Source organism: Erpetoichthys calabaricus, chromosome 10 (assembly GCF_900747795.2).
Source record: "Erpetoichthys calabaricus chromosome 10, fErpCal1.3, whole genome shotgun sequence".
Classification (NCBI taxonomy): domain Eukaryota; kingdom Metazoa; phylum Chordata; class Cladistia; order Polypteriformes; family Polypteridae; genus Erpetoichthys; species Erpetoichthys calabaricus.
Window position 1 is genome coordinate 4,969,958 of NC_041403.2, and position 16,316 is coordinate 4,986,273.

Sequence of the window (16,316 nt, forward strand, 5' to 3'; positions counted from 1 at the left end):
GCAAGATCCTTTATTGCTCCCGGAGGAAATTCTGTACGAAAGATACCGCTTTAGCCGAGGGGGAATATTGTACCTCAAAGATTTATTAGCACCTTATATTCGAAGTCAAACTCGGCGAAGTCGGGCTCTCACAACCACACAGACAGTAGGCATTGCTTTGAGATTTTTTACAAGTGGCACTTTTTTATATACTGTAGGAGATGCATAAAATCTGTCTAAAAGTGCAGTTTACCAGGCAATTCGTAAAGTCTGTTTGGCTCTGAAATATTTCCTTTGAGTTTTCATTGTGTTTCCTGGACACCTGCGTGTGCAGACAATAAAAGAGGCGTTTCATGCCATTGCAGGTAGGTAATACACAGGCTAAAACACACACAGGTCCATAAAGAATCTCACAATCAGCCTAACATTCTCATTACCAGGATTTCCAAATGTGATTGGAGCACATGGAACTGATCAGAGTGGAGTTTGATCAAACATTATTTGGAAAATGTACCTCTCCTCCTGATGAATAATCAGACACAGTGTCTTCATCAAATATTTGACCTTCGTCAATATCTCGTTGGTCAGACACAAGTTCTAGGGATATGACATTCCCTGCAACTGACCCAACAAAAAAGAGGGCTACATGGAACATACCTATAGCACACATGGAGGACAAATATATGCAACTAGTCATTTAGCCCGTTACAATAACGGGCGCTAGAACAGTAGTGCATAAACATTAGTAGGAAGTCTATATTAAATGGCAAGGGACTTTGACCTCATTCTGTTTGTTGGTCGTATTTTTCTTTCTTTCAGCCTTTCTTTTGTTGATGTTTACTTGCTGAGCTGACCGTTCTTCGTGGGCTGCCGCCGTGTATTGTGTGTCTTTAATTTTCTGTGACAGTAATACTGTCTTGTACAGCTCTATTCAATAAGGGTGCACACAAAAAGGCGAGCTTCAAAAGGGCGACCTCAATTGAGCGCGGCGAATAAAGGTGTTCGTAGATAATTTAGTTCAAATGGCTCTGGAATATGTGAAGAGGAACAAAGGTGCAGATCTTTATATACGCGCGCCTTTATTCGCTGCGCCCAATTGAAGGAGGCTCACCTTTTTGTGCGCGCCCTTATTGAAGGATACCGTCTTGTACGTCCGTAATATACCTTTAATCTCTGACAGTAATACTGGTTTGTATGTGGCTGTAATATGCGTCACTGTATTGTGTACCTTTAATTTCCTCTCACAGTAATACTGGTTTGTATTTCTGTAAAACGCCTCTAACTTTCTGGGACAGTAATATCGCGTGCCGCACCGTACCCCGCGCATGCGCACTTCACCAGAAGACACACACAGACACGGACACCTGGACGCACACAGGGATTTTATTAAAGAGGATGACCATCCTTTAACGTGAAATGAAGTGACCACTGCATCCTGCCACTGGTTCTGAGGAGGAGCTTCCCCCTGGAATGCCCTCAGAAACAGGGCGATGGGCATTTTGCTGGAGAGCCAACTCTTCTGCAGGGGTTAGGTCTGGACCGCGTGGACCTCCAGCTGTTTTTTGCTTGTCTGCCTCCTTATTAGCTTTAAATTAATGTTCTTTACATTATATATGATTCTTTATGTCATCAATTCTTTAAATAGTTATATACCAATATTTACCAGTTTGAAGTATATTCTTGTACTTCACTTTAACCTGTTCCCATGTTCTCCTTGTGCTCACGTTTGATCTGGAATTATGACATATTAAATAATAATTAATCTGACACATAGGAAATGAAACGCTGCATTCAGTAAGTACAATGCACACTATTTAACGTTTAATTTGTCGGCCACTTTTTGCCAGACGTCTTTTCTGGTCTGGGCTGCTTTTGCAGTGTTACCCCTTATGTATATTAAATCTTGAAATTCTTCGTGTTCTTCGAATAAAAGGTCTTGTGCCGCGTGTGTGAAAAAAAAATTGCGCCCGTTCTTTTGTCATTTTGTTACAGCCTATCAAAGACTTGGTGATCGTGTTTTCTAGACTCAATATATAGGCTTTTCACTCAGCACGGGTGCGCGCATTCATCTCATATGATTAGATCCAGCTACACTAATCTAATACACGGCTGAGTTTGAAAAACCGACTTATCTGGATGAGTGTCACTGGCATTAACTCATCCAAGATGAGGCATCTGATCTCAGATGATTTAAGCGAAGTACGGAAAATCTCCCCCCCTGCTCTTGAAGACTCAGACCCCTTTAATTGTTTCTTCTTCCTTAATTAGCCGCCAAACAATAACGAGATACAAAATGAGCCAAACCAGGACCAGCAAATTGTGTCCATCATACAATGTCAGAGAATAATCCATCCCTCCATCCATTATCCAACCCGCTATATTCTAACTACAGGGTCACGGGTGGTCTGCTGCAGCCAATCCCAGCCAACACAGGGCACAAGGCAGGAGACAAACCCCGGGCAGGGCCCGCCAGCCCACTGCAGGTCTGTCAGAGAATAAAGAAAGATGAAAGTCTCAGGATGCTCATCTGCTCAGGTCCACAAAACATTTTCTCAGAGCTCTTAGAATGGAGAAAATGAACAATTTCAGAAATGTCTGCTATTGCACGATGAGAGCAGCAACAAGCCATGGAATTAAAGAGCGGGTTTAATTATCGAGAATCATCACGTAATTAAGCAGTTGGTTGGAGTTTGAGGCCCTGACTTCGTTGGTGGTCTGTTGGTGGTCCGTTGGCTCCCTCACTTCACATTTCATTTCTGTTTGGGTGCTGTTTAAGGAAAGAAACGAAGCGACTCAGAGGAACAAATCTTTAATCAAGTCAACTCAAACTAAAAGTTAATTAGCAGCTAAATCAGGTCACTGATTAAGAAAAGGGTTAGAATGAAAACCTGCAGCCACTGGGGCCCTCCAGGACTGGAGTTGGGGACCCCTGTTATATGGCATAGGGGATGTTTTGGGGTGACTGGCAATGGGGCACCACTGTGTGTGGTAGTGGCAGACAGTGTGGCGCGGTGGTTAAGGCTTTGGACTTCAGACCCTGAGGTTGTGGGTTCAAATCCCACCACTGACACTGTGTGACCCGCACAGGAAAGAAATGTAAGCAGTTGTGTGTTTGTAAGTCACTTTGGATTAAGGGCGCTGGCAAAATAAATAAATGTAAATGCTGGTGAGTCTCACAACTCTCTCGGAAATACGGCATCAGACAAAGTGGCACCTTATCTAAAGGGGACCTGAGCGAGTGGGGACTTTCAGGGGACAAATCACGATGACACTCGGCAGCAGTGCAACCCCCCCCCCCCCCCCACAGTTGTGACAGTCAAGGGGGAAACACTCCACCCCCCCACTCTCCAGGGGGGCACGACCAGCTACAACCCCAGACGTGGGAGGGGGAGGGTGATTGTCCAATTGGGGGGTCATCATTCTCCCCCCCCCCAAGGTAACAATTGAAGCTACAACCCAATTGGGGGGGTCGGGACGATGATCAGCTGATGTTCCACAGCAATTCGTGAGAAGCTTTCAGAATCCCCTGCTGGTTCAGCTGTGAAGTCCAACATCTCTGTTGTGTGTGGTGGGACTTTAAGGACCCTCAAATCCTGACTCGATGTTTTGGAGAATCTCGGAGGTCAGGTGAGCCGCGCTTGTTGGGCTCAATGACGAGTCGTCGTCACGTTCGGGTGTCTCGGCCGCTTTGGCCCCCCTTTGGACATTGACGTCTATTCACCTTTGTGTCTTACAGGAAGTCATGGAAGGAATGACGAAGGTTGGGAAGGTCGTGGAGCCCGACGCTGATCAGCAAAGGTACAGTGAACGTGTCAGACACAACGCGTGTAGGAAGTTTCTGGAAATCCTCAAGTGTGGGGAGCAGGAACAAAAATGGCAGCACCCAAGATCTGACTGAGTGTCCTCGCAGGGTCAGACACCATTAAGGAAAGCTGGGTGGCAGTCAGATCTGTAATGGGGGTTAAGATACGGGATACACAAACGGAACTGGAGTGGACATCGGGATCAGAATCACTAGAGTGTGAGCGCCTCAGATTGAGGAGTGGAGTCCCACAATGAGACCAGTCCAACCACAGGACAGGATCAGCAGCGAGAAATGAAAGGACTGAAGGGTACTGAGACTTGGCCAGATCAGACACTGGGGGGCTAGGATGATGAGGGGGATTGGGGGGCTCAGCCATCAATGCTGAAAGGTCAGACAGGGTCAGACACCGAGAAGTACAAATGCAAGGAAATGAGACGTGACGGAGTGACAGCGGAAAGAGCTGAAGGACGGCGAGGGTCAAGTCAATCCGACTCGGAGGAGGTGAGGACCCCGACGTTGAGCTGATGTGTGAGGGTCCAGAAAACGGAGACCTAACTGGAGCAGGCGGTGGGTCAGACAGAAACCAGCTGAGGCTCAGCAATATGGCCGACCCGACCAGTGGACTGTAAGCGGCGTCATACTGAAACTCACAAGCTCAGGCTGTGAGGTGTAATCAGGTCAGAGTCCTGGGAGAAAAGGTGATGAAGATGAAGATCTGAGTGGATTGGGGGGGTTTGGTGGTCTGATAGAATTAGGCTGGGGATTAGCGTGGAAAGGCCTGAAGTAAAAGTTGCAGACAATGAAACATGGCGGCGGGGGGGGGGGCGGGGGGGGCTTAGTGCTGGGAAGGTGACAAGTGAGATCTGGGGGGGGGGGGGGGGGGGGGGCAGTGGGATGTGCAGGATTTGATGGTCTGATGAGCTCAGTCTCCAGGAATTAACACTACGAGATATGAGCCAATGGTGTTCAAATGGGGGGGGGGGGGGGCACTTAGGTGGTCTCAGCAGTGCTTGAACAGTTCACGTTATTAAAGCTGCAGGTAAATTTACTTTGCACACTTTTTTAAATCAACAGAACTCAGAAGCGCCTTGAGCTTTAGAAAGAAAGGCGCCATATAAATCCAACTTATCATTACTGGAATGTTCTTCAGTGGTGGCATAGAAGTAGGCTGACGGTAAAGAAGTCGCCGTGTAAATGCAGAGTCTGTTTAATAAATTAACAGGATTCATATTCTGTTTAGATCCAGTATTGCCCCCCCCCCCCCCACGCTCATATAAACTCGGCTTTGGGTGGGTGAATTTTAGTAGAGGACCCCAACTAGGTAGTACAGCGTTTTTTTTTGTTGGGTTGCTCGGTTTTAATAAAGTTTGCGACACCCCCTCCGCCCCAAGCCCCAGCAACGTCCACCATTGAGCCTCCCACAAGGACCCTGAAGCTTTACCAGACCACTGGGGGGCTGTGGGCCACTCTGCCTTGTGACCGACTGACACTCCGTATATCGGCTACAGAACTCCACCGGGACACCACCGGGGTGGTGGGCTTTACAGGCAGGGAGACGCGTCAGATCAAAGTTCAAACTGAAGGCCCCGTTTCGAGTCGGGCGCGCGCATCCGCGGACGCGCTCAGTCGCGAACAGCGGATGCGCGCGCTGGTCTGTTTCTAGTAGATAGATAGATAGATAGATAGATAGATAGATAGATAGATAGAATGAAAGGTGCTATATGATAGATAGAATGAAAGGCACTATATGATAGATAGATGGATAGAATGAAAGGCGCTATATGATAGAATGAAAGGCGCTATATGATAGATAGATAGATAGAATGAAAGGTGCTATATGATAGATAGAATGAAAGGCACTATATGATAGATAGATGGATAGAATGAAAGGCGCTATATGATAGAATGAAAGGCGCTATATGATAGATAGATAGATAGATAGATAGATAGATAGATAGATAGATAGATAGATAGATAGATAGATAGATACTTTATTAATCCCAAGGGGAAATTCACAAGTTCAAGTGCTGAAATGCGCGACGCTGTGCGGCAGCAGAATCCAACCCCCGGCCATCTCCCCAAAGTTTGGTTCTTTGCCTTTGTGCATCGACGTCGCGGATATTTCCATTCCTGCCTGTGATTTACATGACGTTTGTTGAGGAATTGAATACCGCTGATGATGTTTGGCATCTGGATTTACAGAAGGGACATCGATGACGTCCTGGTAGATAAAAGCTGAGAGGGTTAGAGTTAGAGAGGGCTGATAAGACCCGTTGGTATCACGGCCCACCCCCCACACCCCTCCAAACCCTTCTGTGCCCCCTTCCTCAATCCTCACATCTTCTCGCCGCTCCTGTTGTAAACATTTAATTCAGTGAAGCTCACACTCGATATTTACGCTGACAGTGAATGATAATTCATGTTTACTAACAATATTTTTTTTGTTTTCCACTTCATTAATATTCGTGTATGAAATGTTTGCTGTTTTTCTCATCATATGGCCATTGTTACTTGTCCATGTGTGGCTCTGCTGTCTATATGCTAATTATCCTCTTCTTAGGTCCCGGTCCCAGTATGGTGCCGGTTTTTCATATTCGGGTGCTCAGATTAGAACACTTGCAGCACATCCCATAATATGTCTCTCTTTTTCCTCGTTCCAGCTTTTACGACAGAAAGTTTCGCGTCTTCCTCCGGCTGGCGGAGCAGCAGCGCGAGTGCAGAGCCCTGATGCGCGACTGAGGGAGGCGTGGCCGCCGGTGACGTCACAGACAGAGCGTGCGCTTTACCCTGCGGGGTCCAACCAGGTCAGCCACACCTGCCGCCTTCCGATCAAAGATGACCGGTGTACCCCCTGCAAACCCAAACCAATATAAGAGGGATCTGCGCAGTGAATGGGCACAATCGGGTACCAGATGACCGATCATGTGAATGCCAATGGAGTCCATGATGAATAAATGATGAAAACGCTTGGCTCGTGCCAGTGAGAATTCACCATGGGGTCTGCTGTTTACTAGAGTTGGGCAAAATCGTGCCACACTACCAACAGATTAGTGACCAGTGAGGTTTGTCACTCACTGTACAGGATGGCGGTTGCCCAGTGAGTGTCCTGTGATATCAGAGCCAATCCAAAGGCTGTTAGTCCCTTCCTAATCAGGGCCATTTTAACAACATCATACGTCCCCCCCCCCCCCGGGCAAAGTAATGCGCTGGATCCCCCGTTTTGATAGGAAAACAGAAACATCGTGGGCATCAGAAACATTGTGGGCCCCCGGCCAGTGCCCATTGTGCCCATACGTTAAGACAGCCCTGCATTCCTCTGCCGATATCAGCTCCTGGGGGCGTCAGTGGGTGCTATAAAGTGGTGAGCCTCAGTGCCTCCTCTCCCCATAATAATGTCTTAGGGGGTTTGTCGCCCTTCTTGTCCTCCTCAGTGTGACCGGCTGGGACCCAGTGACTTGACTCCACGGTTTGTGACACATTTTTCCCGTTCGCTCCTCTGCCGTCACTTCTCGATTTGCGCAGAAGGTTCTGCTCGCCCCCTACAGTACATCTCGCGTGCTGCTGCTGCTGCTGCTGTTCTGGACATTTGCACGGTCTGGCGCCATCTGCTGGTGGATGTTGATCATGCAGGCCAGGACCAGAAATACCACAACAAGGTCGTCAACGGCCCCGAGGACCCAACAGAACGGCTCAGGAATGACATCCACTGAGAGAGTTAGGGACAGGACAGCGCCAAAGAAGCAAACCACGATCCTCAAGCAGAAGATCCAGATGAGCCCGGCCATGGTGAAGAGTCCCCGGAGCATCAGATGGAGGAAGAGCGGCATGTCGTAGAGATAATCGGACATCTGCACGGGGAAGAGAGAAAGCACAAGGGGGGTGAGCGGCGGCCGTCGGGGTGCCCTCTGGTGGCACAGAAGAGTAAACGGTGCACTTACTGGCCGAGGCTGACCCGAGAAGCGCTTGTTGTAGTCCCCGATGTCCCGCAGCACCTGCACTTCTGGAGCACCTCGTCGAGTGTCACCAGAGAGGCTGTACATGGAGGTCACCTGTCGGAATGACAAACATTCAGTGATTCACGGCAATTGCACCACACGGCTAACAAAAGAAAGATGACAGGGTCACCCGAGAAGAATCCAGAGGTGTGGCCTTTGTCATATAGTGCCACCATCGGTGTAAATGACTCATGCAAAGCTACGTTAAGCAGCCCCTGACCCTGACCTGTCATTCTGGTCACTGGAAGCCCAGGCTGCTCTTCATTTTCCTTCTGGTTGGCATAAAAACTCGGAAAGGCAGCGGTTGGCCAGTGTGTGCCCTGGGCGCCATGCCCACTCACTTGTCACAGCAAAGAATGGCACGAGCAAGAAAGAACTGCCCTCTGCATGTGACAGTAAGGACCCGATAGGCCATGGCAGGTAAACAAGAGGATTGTCAGGCGCCTCCTCACTTCTCACCTTTTGTCTGCAGAGAGGACAGCTAATGGCGCCAAGCCAGGGTCCGTGTCTCCAGTATGCCAGCAGACAAGGCGCTGGGGGGAAGAAAAGACAACAGTGGTGTGTTAGCCTGCGAACCGTCCAGGCCTTCATCTGCCACGTCTTATTAAATCACCCACTTCTATGCCATCGTTAATGACTGTCTCATTTAAGGTGGCACTTCTGTTGGGATTCACAGTTAAAACATCCCACCCTACCAGTGCCATTGAACCCCCTGGCATGTAAGTCCTGTCTGCACCCCCCACTAGTGGAGCCCACCACACTGCTCCAACAGTTGGCAAGAGTCGCGTCGTTCTCAGCTTAGTGGTCACACTGATGAGAAGAGGTGGGCCAGGAGAGACGGGACCCTCAAGTTCTGTCAAACTGTAGGATTGTCTGGAGGAGGAAGGTGCAGCCTACACCATGTGGGTGCGGTGGGCACAGCACTCATAAACCAGTTTAGGGTTGTGTGGTGGGGGGCATTGCCCCCTCTATTGTGCATATACATGTGTAGGTGCGCACAGCTCTTTATGCTAAAGTGCACAAGATTTTTGTGCAGTGGCAGACAAAGAAGCAAGTCAGGAAATCCAGTGGTGCCCCCCTGACCCCCCCCCCTCGAAGATGTACAGAAAACGGAGGGCACAACGGCCCACAGGTCAATCCTTTAGAAATGAAAATGGAGCTGACCCCATTAATCTGACTTGTGCCCATTTATGTAACACATGGGGGGGGGGCAGGGTCTGCAGGGAGGTTGGGGGGGGGACACCACACTTGCTGTTTGTTCCATGACTCTGATCTGCAGGGGGCGGAGCCTCATGTGCTGCCAGTGTGACAACTGATCTGAAGGGGGCGGAGCCTCATGTGCTACCAGTGTGACAACTCTGATCTGCAGAGGGCGGAGCCTCATGTGCTGCCAGTGTGACAACTCTGATCTGAAGGGGGCGGAGCCTCATGTGCTACCAGTGTGACAACTCTGATCTGCAGGGGGCGGAGCCTCATGTGCTGCCAGTGTGACAACTGATCTGAAGGGGGCGGAGCCTCATGTGCTACCAGTGTGACAACTCTGATCTGCAGGGGGCGGAGCCTCATGTGCTGCCAGTGTGACAACTCTGATCTGCAGGGGGCGGAGCCTCATGTGCTGCCAGTGTGACAACTCTGATCTGCAGGGGGTGGAGCCTCATGTGCTACCAGTGTGACAACTCTGATCTGCAGGGGGCGGAGCCTCATGTGCTGCCAGTGTGACAACTGATCTGAAGGGGGCGGAGCCCTGTGTGCTACCCATGCAGTAACTCTGACCTGAAGGGTGCAGCAGTAGTGCCATGCCTGCTGCCAACTCTGATCTGTAGGGGGGCAGTCACACATCTTTGCCAGGGTGACAACTCTGATCTGCTGTGGGGCGGAGCCATGTGTGGTGCCTGTGTGGCGACTCTGACCTGCAGGGGGCAGAGTCAAGACTGATGCCAGTATGGGAACTCAGATCTTCAGGGTGCAAAGCCATGTGTGTTGCCAATGCAGTGACTCTGATCTGGGATGATACAGGTACACCAGTAAAGAATGATGCTGAAGGCAGAACTCAGGGTCCACCACAGACCCTTAAAGTCCCTTACAGAACCAAAGTGACACCTGACCTAATGATTTATATGCGCCATCACTGGAGGCCAGCAGATGGAGATGCGTAGTCTGAAGCTGCTGTTGTCCCGTCCAGAGTTGGTTCCTGCCTTGCCCCCAGTGCTGTGCTATGTAAAATATGGTCCCAACTGGTTCATTTTACATGGTGGTGGTCACACCATAGAAATATGGAGACATTGCTCTGTACTTCTACAAAGTGCTCTTCATTATGGGAGGAAGTCATTCGTAAGGAAACGGATGATTGACAGTCCGCGATTACCGTGCAGAGCCGAGGGGGCGGAGTCACATGTGCTTGCCTTCTATGGAGGAAACAGGTGATTGGCAGTTAGTAGGCGGGGCCACTCATGTTGGCGTAGCATAAAAGGAAATTCGCTGAACAGTTGAAGTGTTTGGGTTGGCAAAGTGAAAGACAGCAGTTTATGAAGACGGTGACCCCCCAGGAGAGGGTCCACACCGTACCTGCCGTCTTTTGAGGTGGACTCTGAGATTTAACTGGAATTCCAGACGAGCGGACCCCATGCAGTCCTTGTTGCCGCTTCGTCAATGTTGTTAAATTGGGCCTGTGATGTCCGTTACTTTTCTCAGCCCCCGCCCTTATTGTGCATTTAATATTTCTATTATCTCCGTTTATAATTTATGCCCGATGTTAAAACTCGTCCCCAGTGTCTGTGTTTTAAGTGCAGCGACAAACTGGTAGTCGGAATGAAAACTGCAAGCGATTCCAAAGATACGCCAGTGTCACGAAGAAGATGGCAGCATGGCACCCACTGCACAGGTATAATGGCTGGCCGCCAGTCCTTCTGCATTTCCACGCGTGTTAATCGTGACTAGCGTTGCCCATTTCTGGCCACCTCGGGGTTTGGTGTTTTAATGTGTGCCACCCGATTGTGACGCACGTTAATGCAGCGTGTAAATGCGTTTTCCGTCCCGTGGCTTTCCTAACCCGATTTAATTTCCAAGCTAAGAAAAGCGGATAAACAGGGAAGGCAATTTAAAGAAAGACGTCACCGAGCCACCCGCACGTCTTTAGACCCAAACTGTGCCGTCGGTGTATTTTGACTCCATTAGCTTAGGAAGAGGACGGCGTTTCCTGCGGGTCTTTAGTCCGAATGCCCGTCATAAAAGACCTAATAAACGGGCCGGGAGGGTAAAGTGCTGCCGATGGCGGTCCGTCCTCCTGGATGACAAACTTGGCGCGCGGCGTTGACGTCATACACGTGCAGCGCGGGAAGGCAGAGCAGCAGACGGAAACACGCGGGAAAAACTCGACTCCGCGTCTCTTCAGCTCTGCGGTTTTATCTGAACGTCCGATGATCTCCTTAAAGACTCGCGCTGCTGGACCATCACCCGCCTGCCCGGCTCCACGAAGTACTAAACTTCAACACTTGAAACCATCCAGCAGAACCGGTGGTCCTACTTACCGCAGAAGAGGTGGCCGCAGTTCGTCTCCACCGGGCAGCAGGCGGCGTGCAGGCACACCGGGCAGAGCGAATCGCCGTGGAAGTGGCGCTTGCGGGGCTCCTGGAAGACAGCGAAGGTACAGTAAGGTGGTGACTTTAGGCTCCTTAGTGCCTTTCATGGCTTGCGATTTTAACAGCAGCCTGGTCATCATCATCATATAGCGCCTTTCCTGGCTTGTTCTCCAGAAAACAATCGGTTTATCATTACACAGCAACTTTCATGATTAGGAACTTGTCACTCACCTTGTGACTCAAATGTGCCACCCTGCGTCTGTCTTGGGGATGCCAGTGGCTTCCATTTGCCCAGCTTTCTTTGTGGCTGCTGTAAAACAAAAAAATAAAATGGACGCATCATCAGCGTGCTGAGCCTGAATTGACAGTGGCTGCCATTTTTGCGACAGGTAAGTGACACATGTGTGGCTCATCAGAGACGTGTCGTAGCCCCCAGTCAGCACTGGTGGCGCTTAACCTTCCTTAATTCAGTGAGGCGCTATATTAAGAGCAGAGAGTCATTATGTTGAGAAACTGAAAATCTGGATGGACGTGGGCGCCACCTTGTGGTCAATTTTTATCAAATCAAGAGCTGTGGCGGTCATCTGCTGGAAAATAAACATAATAATAATAATTCATTACATTTATATAGCGCTTTTCTCAGTACTCAGAGTGCTATCCACACAGGGAGGAACTGGGAAGCGAACCCACAATCTTCCACAGTCTCCTTACTGCAAACATAACGGAATGAAAGGCACTATATAAAATGAACGACTGTAGCTGTGGCGCAAAGAGCTGCGTGGTGACGCTCATCATGAAGGTCCCTCCATTGTACGCCATGACAGGCGCTAAATGAACTGAAGACCAACTTACTGTGAAATTACTGAGGTCGACATCTGAAGGAGCCGCTGGCTCAAATTAGGAGCCCCCTGTGGACAGACCCGCTAACCAGTGCAGGAACCTACTCTGGACGGGACGCCCCTGCGTCACATATTTTAGTGACACTTTTTTCCATTATGTGTGTCCGCTTGATCAAAGGGAGAGGTGCGGGGTGCTGGAGCCCCCTGGTATGGCTTTGGGACCCATGCAGGATCAAACCCTGGGTGGGCTGCCATTCTGTCACTGGGCACCCCCATTAGAGTTGCCAATCAGACTAAACTCCGGAGGAAGTGCCATGGGGGTTGTGGTGGTTTGGGGGAGTGTAAAAGATTACCCGGGGCCCACCTGTTGGGTTGGGGGTCTCAAGTTTGTTTTTGAGAGGAAGAGTCCCACAGGGGCTGTTTATTTATAGGGCCCAGAGTTCTGTGCTGCACCCCTGGAAGTGCCCACCCAGAGACACGGGCAGAAGATGCAGATGCCACACAGACAAAAACCAGGGCAGGATTTGACCCCAAGACCCCGGAGCTGTGAGGCAGGCTGCCCTTTATATTCTGTGTAGAAAATCGGACTCCACATTAAGAGCCCCTCACTACTGTGTGGAGTGGCCATTGCACGAAAGGCGCTATATAATATGAACTAATTGCTCTGAAGGGGGCTTCAGGATGATGAACGACGTTCTAGGAAGGAGGGGGGCACAAACAAAGTGGCTGGTGAGCAAAAAATGTGATGGCACAGTACCCTGTCCAGAGTGGGCACCCAGAGCTGCCAGGACAGCCTCCAGCACCCCTCACATCTCGCATGGATGAAATGGGGGCAGACCATGGAGTCTGGAGGGAGTCCTGAACGAATATGTGAGGGTCTGGAGTCCCTCCTGCCTCGCACCCGAAGCTGCCTGAGTGGGCTGCACCCCTCACTTAGCTCAGATAAGGGACACAGGATGACAAACCGCTAAAGATAAAAAGGCCTGACTGGTGTCTAAGGATGTGATGGAATGGCAGCCCACCCAGAGTCGGCTCCTGCCTCGTACCTGAAGTGGCACCACTTGGGTCACCTGATAATGGAGGGGGATAAACAAAAAAAGGCACAAGTGGAGCGAATCACTTTGGTGTGATGGCCTGCTGGTCCTTCCAGGGTTCATTCCTGCCTCGTACCCAAAGCTGCCAGGTCAGGCTGCACCCTTCATTTTGATCAACTAGGGAGTGAAAATGGATAAAAATCAAATCACTAAAAATAACGAGGAGGGACTGCCTACTAAAGTAACCAGGTAGATGTGGTGGGCTGGCTGCCCGTTCAGGGTGGGTTCCTGCTTAGCGCCCAATGCTGCCAGGAGGGGCTGCAGCCCAGACACCCACCACACTCCAGGGCTGGATGGGCCAACTAAAAATTCCTAAAAGGCCGCCAGGTCATCCACATACTATGAATGGTCGTGTAGATGTGGTGGGCTGGCATCGCGTCCAGGGTGGGTTCCTAATTTGCACACAACGCTGCCAGCCTCTGCTACCCCACACTGGTAATGCCATTCATTGACATCTCCATTTGAAGATGGAAGGGACTTCTGTGGACCCCCGGTGACCTGCCTCCTCGTGCTTTACAGTCCAATGGGGCCACAACCCCCGTGGTGAGGCGCTATATGGTGGAGTGTTAGGGTCTTCGATTTCTGAGGGGCACTAAATAAAACACAAAGAGTGAGAGCAAATGGAAACGGAGGATGACTGGACGGGACCTCTCTGTGTGTCCTGGTGGTCCACTTACCATTGGACAGGTGAATACTTAATGGGACAAATATAGCGCCTTTCCCAAGGAGCTCTCCCACTGCATACCCTGCACAGATGAGACTGTCCTGTGGGGGGCGCCCACCGCCCCGTCACCCCCTGGCATGCATTTCATTTTCTTTGTTTTGAGTGTAAAAATACCCGACCATCCCCATCGATCAGTTTGAGTGACCCTGACGGCGTTTACTTTGGCTCACTGGACCAAGGTCACTCTGGCATCTGTGCCAGCCCACGGTGACAAAAGTTCCCTCCCCCCCCCTGCCACCAACCCGTTGTGGCATTTTTTACACACCGCCCGCTTCCTGGTTAGTGTCATCTGACGAGACCTGCATGTGGAGGACCACCGGCCAAGAGCTATGAGGAGTTTGGCTTGGTGGTCTTTTCTATTAATTTATATTGTGCCTTGAGGTGACTTCGATGACACAGCCTCACCTAACACAGGGGCACAAAGCCCCCCAGGGACTGGGTAGACCCTCGAGAGTTCTACAGGCGCTGCGTAGTGCGGATCATGAGAGCCTGGGTGGGGGGTCCGTGTGAAGTGTGGGACTGCACTTACCTGACAAGGGGGTACAGCGGAGCAGTTTGTGTGTTTATATAGCGCCTTTCACATCATCAGCTGTAAAACGAGTGCAGACAGAAAACAATAGAAATTAAAAAGAAGTGAAAGTCGTCAGGGGGCCCACCACTGTAACCAGCGAGTGAAGACCGAGACCCTCAACCCACTCAGTCTCCCAGGTCCTGTGGCTCTCCAGTTTGCAGCTTACACTCTTTAGGGGCCTTGCAGGTCTGCTGTATATGAGAAGGACCACCAATTATGGCAGTGGCTCTCTGGGGTCTCAGGACGCTCACAGTACCCCCCACTCCCCCTCATAAACCTACAGTCTCCGAGAACCTCGAGGGTCTCAGACAAGTCCAAGAGTCACCTTTGGTGACAAGCCCAGCAGGTCACTAAGGTGACCCACAGAGGCGAGGACGATCCGTAGAACCTCTGGCTCGAATTCCAGTGGGGGTCCAAATTCATGCAGTCCAGTCTTTGGTAGCCCGAGACCCCAGTGAATGAGTCATCGAAGAGGACCCCGGAGACCCCCCTCATCTTAATTATGGCTCAGACTGAAATAGCGAGGGCGTCCGACCAGTCCTGCCCGTCAGGGTCCCCCACTGTCCTTGTAGAGGGCCCCTTCAATCAATCTCAGGGGGTCTCCACATACTTGCAGATTCCAGCCCCCTGCAGGTCACAGTGCCAACATGACCCATAAGGTCCCCCTTGAATCGGATGGCTCCAGCCTGCAGTGCCAGCTGCTGCTCATAAACCCGTCACTTCCTGGTTGTGTCGTCTGTTGTGCCACACAAGATCCTACATAAATAAGAGGTGCATGTGGTGGACCCCTGAGGACCACTGGGGTGTGCCAATCATGGCAAACCAATAAAATTGGCCTTTGTAATCATTTTTATTTAAATAGCACCTTTTCTCAAAACAAAGCCCCCTGGCAGACCTTGAGGGTCCCATAGGCTTGGCTGAGTGTAAATGAGGTGACATTAATGACAGAATGAAACACGGCGCCCCCTGCAGACCCCAGCTGTCTTCCTCTTACCTCTCTTGAGTGTCCGAGCTGCAGGTCTCCATGGTCCGCAGAGCTGCCTTGATGCCCCCAAATCTCTTTTCACACAAGCTGCTCTGAGGAGGCACTCGGTGGTTAGGATTCAATCCAATGCCCGCTTGTCCAGCTGTGCCCGTTCTACCCAGATGGGCAAATCCAGACAGACGCCAATGCAGCCGGGTGCTTTAAAACACAACACAACTCGCTAATGCAGCGCCACGTCCCCTTCTCACCCTGAGACGTGCCGCTTCTGCTCAAACATTAACTTGGCCTTGCCTTCTGGTCACTGTGCCACCTTGACCCGCCTTCTGCAGCGGAGTGGGGGCTGCCCACAGGAAGTCATAGAGGCTGGCAATCATTTACTAGCTGCTTGCAAAACACTGGAGGTGGACTGGGGCCTGGAGTTTACAGAGTTGTCACCAGCTTGCCAGTCTCATGACAACAATATAGTGTTACTGTAGGTGCTCAGGGCATCGTGGCACCATGCCTGGGGAATCAAGGGCACCCAAACGAGTGCGTCTTTTAGAATCATAACCCAAAGAAAACGTTGCTTCAATTGTCCCACATGATTATCTCCTTCTTTTACCCCACAGCCTCATCTTTATATTTTAGGTGTAACATGCCAGTCGGCCACATGTGAGTGGGCTCTGTGACAGACTGGCACTTCATCAAGGCTTGTAAACAGTGCTGCCAGGGTAGGTTCGTGAAAGAAGAGGGTTTGAGAATCACTG

At 50.5% G+C, this 16,316-nt stretch overlaps 2 protein-coding genes across 3 annotated transcripts in view; one reads left to right on the forward strand and one right to left on the reverse strand.

Annotated features, from left to right (window-relative positions):
- The window catches only part of fggy (FGGY carbohydrate kinase domain containing), a 183,543-nt gene extending 176,954 nt beyond the window's left edge, over window positions 1–6,589 (forward strand). For both annotated transcript variants that reach the window (XM_028810782.2, XM_028810783.2), the window contains exons 15-16: window positions 3,716–3,777; window positions 6,445–6,589. In XM_028810782.2, the coding sequence (XP_028666615.1) occupies window positions 3,716–3,777; window positions 6,445–6,523 (141 nt within the window). In that variant the 3' untranslated portion in view covers window positions 6,524–6,589. The remainder of the gene's footprint in view (window positions 1–3,715; window positions 3,778–6,444) is intronic.
- Window positions 6,590–6,734: 145 nt separating this feature from the next.
- On the reverse strand, window positions 6,735–15,974 carry si:dkey-183n20.15 (RING-HC_RNF170 domain-containing protein). Its single transcript, XM_028810784.2, has 6 exons — window positions 15,580–15,974; window positions 11,589–11,667; window positions 11,307–11,406; window positions 8,239–8,312; window positions 7,723–7,833; window positions 6,735–7,632 (listed from the first exon to the last, which is right to left on the reverse strand). The coding sequence occupies exons 1-6, from the start codon at window positions 15,609–15,611 to the stop codon at window positions 7,324–7,326; spliced, it is 705 nt and encodes a 234-aa protein (XP_028666617.1). The 5' UTR covers window positions 15,612–15,974; the 3' UTR covers window positions 6,735–7,323.
- Window positions 15,975–16,316: the final 342 nt, after the last annotated feature.

Coding starts and splice junctions, on each gene's coding strand:
- si:dkey-183n20.15 (XM_028810784.2), bottom strand. CDS start 15,611: ATGGAGACCTGCAGCTCGGACACTCAAGAGAG. Junction 11,407..11,588: donor TGGCACATTTGAGTCACAAG/GTGAGTGACAAG, acceptor GCTGTCTTCCAG/GAGCCCCGCAAGCGCCACTT. Junction 7,834..8,238: donor GTCCTCTCTGCAGACAAAAG/GTGAGAAGTGAG, acceptor TCATTCCGACAG/GTGACCTCCATGTACAGCCT.